The following is an 11,038-nucleotide window of genomic DNA, read 5'->3' on the forward strand; positions in this document are numbered from 1 at the left end:
CTTCTCAAATATCATTCTCGAGCTTCGAGATGAAAACCCGATGTATGACTCTAACTGGTTCTATCTGGCAATGGCAAAGTTTTTTGCGTTGTTACCTTGTTAAAGACATTGCTCAAATTTGATCTTCAAGATGAAAACTTAATTAGGATTTAACTTTCGGTGGTTGGTTCTGGCGATGGTAGCACTTGAGCGTATTTTCCTTTCTAAGGTGTTGTTGTTGAACAATCTCTCTCGTTGTACTTTTCATATCAAGAGATCATTGGTGTGGACATGGTCGCTGTTGTAGCTTGAAGATCACTATTTGGATCAGGTTGGAGTTTGTTTTTACTCCACCTAGCCATAGCTTCAATCTGCAAATTATTTTTAAATGATTCCACTGCCATAAGTTATATTCTACTCCCTTCGCTCGGTTGAATAGGCCCCTCTTGTTATTTACGGTACCCTGGTACTCCCTAAGGGCCCGGTGGAGTACCAACTAAATTCATCCGCTGATATTAAAAGGTACTATAGAAATTTGTTTTTGATTAACTTACGCCTGCTCAATTTCTGAAACCCCCACAACGATCCAATCAGCCGCCGCCCGCTTCACTCTGAATCGGCTATCACCGTTACGACGAATCGGCCGGCGCCATTGCGATTGAATCAGCCGCCATTGCCTGTTACTTATTACTAATTCCCATTTTCAATCAAGGGTGTTGCGACGATAGAATCGGGAGTATTGATCGCAGCTGACCTGATTAAGAAATACTTATTTTGGATTGTTCCTGGCTGCATGATTTTGTGTTTCTCTAGACCAATGAAGCAAAGAAATAGGGATTAATCAAGTCGAATGATGCTAATTCCAAAATCAGGTCGCTCCCAGATCTGCCTGATAATGGATGAATCAATCGGAACGAGATCCTCTAACATCACGAAGGGATGTAGGGAAGCTACAGTACTCTAACATCCCTTCTTCACATCCATATGATTAAACCTAAAATGACTTGAATTAATTTGCAAATTACAAATCTACTGTATACATTTACAAAAATTACATACAAACAAAATTATGGTACAATAAAATTAATTTCAGATTTTATTTTTATGAACAGTAATTGCGCGTAGTGTCTTTGCTACAGTGCCCGTGACATCCCTTCTTTGTTTTGCACTGAAATTACACCGTAGCTTCATGACATCCCTTCATGATGTTAGAGGATCCATCTCCAAATCATAACTCTCTCTCCCCGGATTTACTCTCACCCACGCAAATAACTTGCCACAATTATCATATCGGTGCATGCATGCAAGATAGATCTGATTGCAAGAATAACATATCATAGTCATTCTCGCGGCAGGGAGCGCCATGGTGGAGGTGCGCTGGAGTCCCGCGTGAGTCCCTGCGACTGAATCGCGGCAGCGGCTGGCTGCCAGGAGCGGCAAGTCCAGCCCTTGCCTGCGGTGCCTGTGGATCTTGGTGGTGCTGGTCTGGAGTTGTCTTCTTCGACCGTGTAGGAGTTGGATGGTGGTCTGCGTGCTCTCGGCCGTGCGAGGGGTCGGTGTTCCATGGCGGTTTGATCATGACAGCGAGGTGCTGCGGCTGCGGCGGTGCGCCCCTACATCGACTATGTGGCCAAATCCGGTGGTAGGGGTGGGAGAGGTGCGACGGTTTGGATGAAAATCCTGCTCGTCTTCGGTCGGAGCTGACGACGACGGCGCCCGTGGTGCCGTTTTCCTCCTTGGAGGCGTCGTCAAGGTGTGTCGGCATCTCCCCTTCTTGATCAGGTTGGGGTCTCCGGGCGAAAGTCTTGGTCCGTTGCAGGATCGGCGATGGCGGCGTTTGGCGTCGTTACTCTGTTGAGAGCATCGAGGGTGGAGACTTGGCCTTATGGTCATGTGAGGTGGTTCTCCGGTGCTTGCTGCTGGTTCGAGTTGATCTTCATGGGCGCTAAGTACACAGCTGCCGGTGCTCCAAGAGGATGGCTTTTTCCGGTCCTGACCGAGTCCCGATATCCACTTGTTGTCTCCTTTTAGGCATTCAAGGGTGGATAGTGCGTTGGCAAAGTATGGCCGGCTGAAGTTGTTGCTCTTTGTAGTGTTTGGCGTTTGTGTGACGCGGCTAGATGATTGGTTTAGGACAGGCCCTTTGCGTTGTGTTTGTACTTGTTGTGGTGGCTAATCTTTTGATTAGCTTGGGTGTGGAGTGATTGCTACACTTGTTGTTCAATAAGTTGTGGTGTCTTGTAATTCAACTTCTGCCTTCTATAAAAATATGGTACGCTTAGGCGTACTCTCGAAAAAACATATCATAGTCATTAATTTATTTACAAAAATACATGAATCCATATCCTGAGTTTGACTCTCCTAAATGACGAATCTACCCTTAGAATTAGGTACTCCCTGATTTTCAGTTGTAGTACTCCTTAATGCTTACAGTGGAGTACCCTTTAAGTATATCCGTCGGATCTGAGAGAACGGATGGACCATATTAAACTAAGGGTACTGTAAAAGATTTTTAAATTTAAGTGACAGTAAAATGTAAGCAATTATGTGACAAGAATTGTACCAAGGAAAATCTCTTTTAAATACAAATCCAACAATGTAATTTTTGTAACATATAATATTTTATATTTTGTTGGTTATATAGATGGTTAAAATTTGACGCCTAGTATGAGGGTGTACAATAAACATGGAGTGCGAGAGTAGTTCTATCGTAAATCATTTGTTCTGTTTGTAAATTCGGGAATTGCAAGCTAAAAGTATATTCAACTTTCTTCATTTTCTTAGGACTGGAGCAATTTTAGTGGCAGGATTAGTGCGGGAACTAATATATGGTAAATATGACAAAATGTTCTAGTACTCTACCTGTCAACCAACCTCTACAAGAGATGATTTATATTTACAAAAAAAAAAAATCTGCTCCATGGAAACTACTTCTGGCTTTGATTACTTCCTGGCGAGGTCCTCGGGGCTCTTTTCCAAATCAAGCATGGGGAAACTTTTGATGAGGTGTTTGAACCTGTCGGTCGCGATGACTGCAATCATTGATTCCTCTGACGACAGAAACTCGAGGCAGGCATCCTTGAGCCGCTCACATATATACTGATCCGCCAGTGCCAATGTGGCCATGACGGTATTAGCATCAATGCGCCCGCACAACTCTCCTTGGCACATCGCCTTCAGCCTGCCTAGCCCGTACCGATCAGCTGCGGCCAGCAAGTGCTCCACTGCGGCGGTGCTATAACCTTGGCCGTCGCACGGCGGCAACGAGTCCGTGTAGACGTAGTGAAGAAGGATCTGGAAGATGTCCGGCTCCATGTCGGCGACCTCCATCGTCGGACCAAAGATCTGAGCGTCGAGAAGCGGCGCCCGCATGGCCAGCATGAACCTGTGCGCCCTGAACCGCCGGCCTCCCACGAGGATGGTGACGTCCGCGCCTATCCCGTCCTTGAGGGTGCGCTCGAGCTGGCCGGGAAGCTCCGTCGGAGGGGCCGCGGCAAGGCTCGTCCTGCACTCCGCGGGCGGTTCTTTGATCACGGCGACGACGCACCTCAGCGTCAAGAGGTGAGACGACGATCTCAGCTTCGATTTCTCGACGAATTTGTTAAAGCCAAAGCCAGTGGAGGATTCTGGAGAGAAGACGTGACTCCCTACCTGCCTGGTCTCTTGTACATGGCCTTGATCGTCCAGCATGGTTAATGTGAACATTGCCCTCACCTCGTACTTGGCCAGCTGGCAAAGACAACACAAGTAGGCCCCCGCGTTGCCGGCAGCGTCCTCCTTGCCTCCGTCCGGGTAGAACCTGATGTTCCAATCGTAGCCGCCGACGGTGAACGTGCTCGACCTAATGTACCTCCCGAAGCCCATGCCGTCGAGCAGCGGGTAGTTGGTCACCACGAAATCGTGCGTCGCGCCCTCCGTCACGCACCTCGACGACGTCTCGGCTACCCGGAGGCCTTCGCCGTGATCAACCGCAGCGGCCGCGTTAACCTGCGCCATGGCTAACGTAAACGCGGGTGTTCCTGCTGTTGATCAACGATCCTTTTTCCGGGAGTCACCGTATATATACATGGAGAGGATTGTTAGTGGTTGGAGTACTTTACAGTAGAAACATGTTTCCTTTCGGAAATCATCCCGATTAAGCTAGTCGTGTCGTAACCTTCCCCAACTGACTTTGCGTTTGCCTTCCACGATTGATGTTGGACTTGGATTCCTCTCGGAGTTCTAGTTTAGCACGATTGTTTACCGCTTTTCCAACCGGGCATTAACACACACACACCCTCCATTACTTTGCAATAAGCACGCCACGCTGGGTTCAACGTGCAAGACGGGCGTACGCACTAGGCCCCGCGCGACCGCCTCGTTCCCTACACGCCTCCATCCCCTACCTCCAGCCGTATTTCTCCACAGGCGCCGCATCCCCATCTTTTCCCCGTGTTGCGACCGAGCCACCACGAGCTCTTTCGCCGTGCTCCCATGGCGGTGACCACATGCTGCAACCACGGCGGCCAAGTGTGCCTGACGGCGGTGACCGAAGGTGACCATGGGGGCTGCAAACATGCCGGGAAATTTTGGAACCAGCAAGGATATGCCATGCCTGTCTGCCACCATGGCCGGACCCGCGCATATACAAGTGTTGCAACTGTCATCTAAAACAGCTTCAACAGTTGTTGAGAAAAGCTTCAACCATAGATATAGAAAGCTTTAACGGACACTGCTCAACGAGGAAAAGCTGCAACCATAGCTGGATTTTGCTACTATCTGTGAAGTTTTTTGCTACATCCATCAAGGTGGAGCTGCGGCCTCGCTATGGCGGCGACGATAATTTGTTGCAACCATAGTTGGATTTTGCTACTATCGACCAAGTTTTTTGCTACATCCATCAAGGCGGAGCTGCGACCTCGCGGCGGCAGTGACGACGATTTGGTGCAACCTTAGTTGGATTTTGCTACTACCGGTGAATGTTTTTGCTATATCCATTCAACGGCGTTGACTGGCTGCTGGCCGTCGTCGAGGCAATTCCGTGTAGCGAGCATCAATAGCGAGGGGCGGTTGCGGAGCTACAACCTTCGCCGTTGAGAGTTGGAACCGCAAGTGCAGTTGTAGCATGTGTCAAGGCGACGACGAGAACGGCCGGCAAGGGTGGGGACCTGCGACGAGGATGACCAACGAGGGAGGGGACCGATAGTGAGGACTGCCGGCGAGGGTGGGGACCGACGGACAGTCGGGAAGGGTGGGGACCAGCGATGAGGACGGCCGGCGAGGGTGGGGACCGGCGACGAGGACGACCGACGAGGGTGGGGACTGGCGACGAGGACGACCGACGAGGGTGGCGACCGGCGATGAGGATGGCCACCAAAGGGGACAGGAAGAGCGCCGCACACCCTGAGTGGGAGATGTGGATCCAGCCGAGGAAGAAAAAGCTGGCTGGCGAATATATTTTTTTGGCCCGAATCCAATGGCCACGCGGCTCACATCCAACGTCTGGTGCGCGACCGGCTGAAACTTTGGCCGACGCCTAGCAGTTGCCTAATGGAATACGATCTAGTCCAGATATATTATAGCTAAAGATAAGAGGGAAAGAGGGGAGAGAGCTGGAGCAGGACTAGAAAACCTGTTGCGGTTGATTTGCCATCGAGAACGACCATTACAGGGAAAAGAACTAATGCCACTAACAGAAGTGTTCAGAGTATTTTTTTTACATTTTTTTGCTGGTAAAGTAGAGTTCAGTGTAATGTTTTTTCGATAAAAGATGATTTTATTAACTCAAAATGTAGCATCAAGTGGATACAAAGCATTATGAGTAACACCCGACCTCTGCATAACTAGGTTGCACACAGCCGAACACCAAAAGTCTGACAACCAGAAGAAAACAAAAGCCGACAAATCGGCAATAGCAGAGTCCTATAGACCGACATTGTGCCTATGACGAAAGGTGAGATGGACCAATCCGAAGGTTATGCTGCCATCCATGTTGGGCAAAAACCTCCGGAGCCACCTACTCCAACCGCGTCCACACCGCCTTGAACAATAGTTGGACCTCCGCTCATTGTAGTATAGACCACGTACAAAGCGAGTATGTACAACAGAAAATAGCCTGCAAAGGAGAGGTATTTTTGTCATTAAAAACAAAATCATTTCTACATAGCCAAAGCGATCATAGTAAGGCATACGCTCGCACCCTTAGCGTTTTGGACCTATTTGATATACCGTCCAACCAGTGACCAAAAATATTGGCAACATGTGAGGGCGGATATAAACTTGACGTTATTTGGATGATTGACCACGTAGGATGTGCAAAGTTACATTGGAAAAAGAGGTGTCTGGTTGTCTTATCATGAGTACAAAAGCAACACTTCTTACTCCCTTGCCAATTGCACCGTGCGAGGTTGTCTTTGGTTAGGACAACTCCATTACGGAGATATCACATGAAAATTTTAACTTCTCATGGTATCTTCGACCTCCGAATTTTCTTCTTGTTACTCACCGGTACCTCAGAATGCGTGAGTATACGATACATAGAGTCTACAATGAAAGACCCTGATTTTATAAGGTTCCAGCGAAACACATCCCGACCTTGTGTGAGGCTAATTGCATCCAGACGAGACAAAAGGATTGGGAAAGTAGTGGTTGAACCCTCTCCCGGTGCCTCTCCCGGTGCACCGACGAAAGAAAAGATATCAAAACATTTCAAAAAAATCTGAAACTTTCTGGAAATGATAATCAACAAATGTTAAAGAGGCTCACCAAGTTCGGTCATCGAACGACATCCGAGGGAAACTGTACAAAAAAACAAAATTACAAATTTTGGTCAAACAATGCACGTACATTTTGAGAAATTTTCAGTAATTTTGTCTTTTTGTACAGAGCTCCTTAGATGTTATTTGAACACCAAAATTGGCAAGCCTCTCTAACATTTGTTGATGCTGATTCTCACAAAGTTTTAGATTTTTTTAAAAATATTTTGATATGTTTTCTTGGGTGGTTGCATCGTGGGGGCATCAAGGGTGGGTGTAGAAAAACCACACTTCAAAAGATTATGCGATGACATAAGTCGGGGAGCCAGTCAAATCCCGCCTGAACAAAATATTCGGAAGGATGAATTGAGCACCTGCGCAATAGTATTATTCTTATCACGAGCAAATGTTGTACAAGGCTGAATATTATTTTCGGAGACTGGCATCGCCTAGCCAGATGTCTTCCCAAAAACGAATCGCCGACCCATCCTTGATCGCGAAAGACCCAAAGCGAAAGAAATGTTTCTTTACTGCCATCAGGCCAGCCCAAAGTGTGTGTTGCCGGGTTTTCAATATGCCTGAGACACCACCTTTTAGCCTAGATACTTGTTTAACAAGAAGAAAACACAGTCTACAGCAGTGAACAAACAACACACATAAAAACCATCCGGAGCAACAACCAAACACGAGCCGCACTAAACACTACGCCTGCGGATGCGCAGCACCACCAGCAGTAGCTTCCATGAGCGAGACCAAAGTTGTTTTTCGATCAATGATGCTTTTTTATTGACTCATAATGTAGCATTGAAGAATACAATCATAATGAGTACAACATCCGGCTTCTGCATAATTAAGATGCACACAGCCAACACTAACACACATAAATAATCAGGTCCGCGTGGAGCAAAGTCATACAAGACCGAAGCTATGGCAGACGGAGTGATAAAAAGAAAAATTCCTGAAGCAATTCGACAATATATGGTGGTGACCATCGGCACCCATCATCTATTGACAACACAAGGAATACGAGAAAGGTTCTTCAAAATCGACGCCTCCAGAAAGGAAACGACACATAAGCGTCGCCGTCGCCGGGTTCAACCACCAAAGGTCAAACCATGGGTTTTCATCCTGAAGATCAAGTTCGAGCAAACTCCAAACAATGCCTTCATCAGAGTAACGACGCAAAGAACGCCGTCATTGTTAGGTACAACCAACTAGGGTTGAACCTAGGGTTTTCACCCTGGAACTCGAGAGCGGGTACTCGAGAAGTACTACCCAATCAAAGTCATCCTTTGTTGTCTCCTCCATTTTTCGCAATCCCTGCAACAGCATATGTGCAAGAGCCGCTCACCATGACGAAGCCTTTAACGGGGAAAGGACATCAGCACCATCAAAATCCTGAGATTCTCTGGTGGCGCCGCATCATCCTCACAAGTGGCAGCTGATGGTTGATCTGCATCAGACGACACCATCATGTGACGCCACTAATTCCACCGTCCTCGCCTGTGGCAGCATGACCGCGAACGATCCAATGCCGGAGTGACATGACGCTCCAGGCCACAATCAACAACAGCGAGACCAAAGTTGTAGCTTCATTCATCAGCGTCTGCACCCCCTTGCGCCTTTCAGCAGCCTTGCTTAATATTTCACAAACATGCATATCTTAAAAATAACTTCAATATAGGATACATCACCACGGGAAAGGCATTGAAGCACCCGGGTGCCACACACCCCTATATAAAAATAACATTAAAAAAATATCTGAAATTTTAGGATATGAAACTTGAGTCCTGTTGTACATCCATGTTCATTTTCATGGGAATGGTTGCCTGTGGTATCCGCGGGTAGGAATTACGGTCCGACATGCGTTGCATTCAGTTTTTCTCTACACATATAATTTTTTTTCTTTTTTACTGACATACATGCATTGCATTCCTGTTCGCTTCGTCTCCCTTCGTTGCTTCACCTCCCGCCGCAGCCTCTTCGCGTCCTTCTCCTGTGTCTATATAAGAGAGGTCGCTCCTTTCCATAAAGATACAACAGAAGCTTCTCTTTCTCTCGCCACAAAGTTCCGATCACTGCGCTGTTGCTACGTTCTTCCCCATCCCGTCTTGCAGCGTGCACCGCAGGTCGGGACAGTAGGCCTCCGGAACCGCACCTTTTGAGTCCTGTACGGAAGAAGGGTGATAAGGTTTTTGGGGAGCGCTCCGCGCGACTACTGGCTTCTTCATCACGGACTCCGACGACTACTTTCCCAATGACGACTTCTTCCCCGATCTCCACGACCTCCTCGACGACATGGCAGGCGAGAACACCGACCCCAAGTCCAGCGCTTCTGCTGCTGCTGTCCCGTACGTATTCTTCTCCTTTCTGTTAGAGGCCCTGCTGCAGTTCCTTGTTCTAGTATTTGCCCTACATATGTTAGACTCTATTTCATATATGCAACTTGCTATACTGGTTGCTCTAGATATGTTCAGTTACAGTTCATATATGAAGATGTTGTTTACCTTTTCTTTGTCAAATTGCATGGCTTGTTTTGTCACTGTTATATTAGTCATGTTTTATCTAATATTTCTACTAATAAAATCATTTGGTAAATTGCTCATGTTTCAACACAACCTCTCCAGCCCGTACCGGTCCGCGGCGACTAGCAAATGCTGCATCGTGGCTGTATCGTAATTGTCTTCGCCACACGGCGGCAGTGAATCCGTGTAGATGTAGTGAAGAAGCATCTCGAAGATGGCCGGCTCCATGTCGACAACCTTGATCCACCGCATGTCCTTCTGCGCCATCGGGCCAAAGAGCTGAGCTTCGAAGACCGGCGACTGCGCGGCCAGCATGAACTTGTGCGCGCTGAACGCCCTGCCGCCCACGAGGAGGGTGATGTCGGTGCCTCTCCCGTTCTTGAGGGCGCGGTGGAGGCGGCCAGGCAGCTCCGGCGGAGGGTCCACGATAAGATTGCTCTTGCACTCCGACGGTGGTTCTTTGATCACAGCGAGCACGCACCTTATCGTTAGGAGATATGACGATCTCAGCTTGGATTTCTCGACGAATTCGGCATAGCCCCAGGTTTCCTTCTCACCGAAGATGAATCCCGGTTCCTGCCTGATTGCATGTACGTTGCCTTGATCGTCCAGCATGGTTAAGGTGAAGCTTGTCCTCACCCCGCCCTTGGCCTGGCTGAGATAACACAAGTAGACTGACGCGTAGCCGGCTACTTCCACTCCGTCCGGGTAGAACATGATGCTCCAATCGTAGCCGCCGACCCTGAACGCACTGGAGATTACGCAGTTTCGGATGCACATGCCATCGAGCAGCGGGTAGTTGATCACCACGAAATCGTGTGTCGCGCCGTCCACGACGCACCTCGACGACGTCCGGATGCCTTGGCCGTGATCAGCTGCGGCGGCCGCGTTGTGAGCCATGGCGGACGAGAACGCGGCGGCTATACGTACGTGTTCCCGGCCAATATCAATCCACGATCTCCCGTCCAGCACGCACGGGTATTCCTTTTCTGATGTCGTATATATCATCGGCGGTTCTCGTATGATTCTAGGTGTGGTGCGCCGTACGGGTGCTGGACTTGGCACCTCCCCGGAGTTTTACTGTTATACGATTGCTTCCATGTTTCTTGATTTATTAAAACTGCAGCTTCAGCGTGGAGAACCTATCAACGATCGGTGCAACAGCGGATGAGTTTGCGTTTATATTTGACTCATTCCAGAAAACTTGCATTCACTAATGATTTCACTTTATTCAGATTTCACTCATTTTAAATTCATCAAATTTCACTCAATTTAAAAGTAGATTTCCCACATTTCAAAAAACAAATTAACTCATTAAAAATGGTTTTGGTGAATTTTGAATGCAGATTTCACTTATTCAAGAGAAAATATTTTACTCATTTCAAAACTGATTTCACTCATTTCAAAATATATGTCACTCATTCAATAAATAAGATTTCACTCATCCTATATATACCTAAGAAGTTCATCCGCACTATTTTATTTATCTTAACATGTTGTTGACGTATAATGTGCTGCCTAGTCTCTTTCATCAGATCGGGCTTTTGGTTGCATTGACTTGAGCGTGCACTTCTACATGGCCAAGAGGTCTTGAGTTCAAGACCCGGCTGGCGCAATTAAATTGCAGCCCACTTTCGGTCCACGTTTAGACCCGCGGGAGCTACACGTGAGGGGGAGTGTTGACGTATAATGTGCTGCCTAATCTCTTCCATCAGATCGGTCTTTTGGTTGCATTGGCTAGAGCGTGCACTTCTACACATGCAACCTATCCACCTCATCACATATGTCTCACACATGCCA

General features: G+C 47.7%; 2 protein-coding genes across 2 annotated transcripts; both read right to left on the reverse strand.

Moving 5' to 3' along the window:
• Positions 1 to 2,730: 2,730 nt before the first annotated feature.
• Positions 2,731 to 4,075, reverse strand: LOC123186176 (BTB/POZ and MATH domain-containing protein 2-like). The gene has a single exon (XM_044597960.1). The coding sequence runs from the start codon at positions 3,973 to 3,975 to the stop codon at positions 2,923 to 2,925; it is 1,053 nt and encodes a 350-aa protein (XP_044453895.1). The 5' UTR covers positions 3,976 to 4,075; the 3' UTR covers positions 2,731 to 2,922.
• Positions 4,076 to 9,119: 5,044 nt separating this feature from the next.
• LOC123186177 (BTB/POZ and MATH domain-containing protein 1-like) lies at positions 9,120 to 10,205 on the reverse strand. Its single transcript, XM_044597961.1, has one exon. It carries the CDS (start codon positions 10,136 to 10,138, stop codon positions 9,323 to 9,325), a length of 816 nt encoding a protein of 271 aa, XP_044453896.1. The 5' UTR covers positions 10,139 to 10,205; the 3' UTR covers positions 9,120 to 9,322.
• Between the last annotated feature and the right edge of the window lie 833 nt (positions 10,206 to 11,038).

Source organism: Triticum aestivum, chromosome 2A, assembly GCF_018294505.1.
Source record: "Triticum aestivum cultivar Chinese Spring chromosome 2A, IWGSC CS RefSeq v2.1, whole genome shotgun sequence".
NCBI lineage: Eukaryota > Viridiplantae > Streptophyta > Magnoliopsida > Poales > Poaceae > Triticum > Triticum aestivum.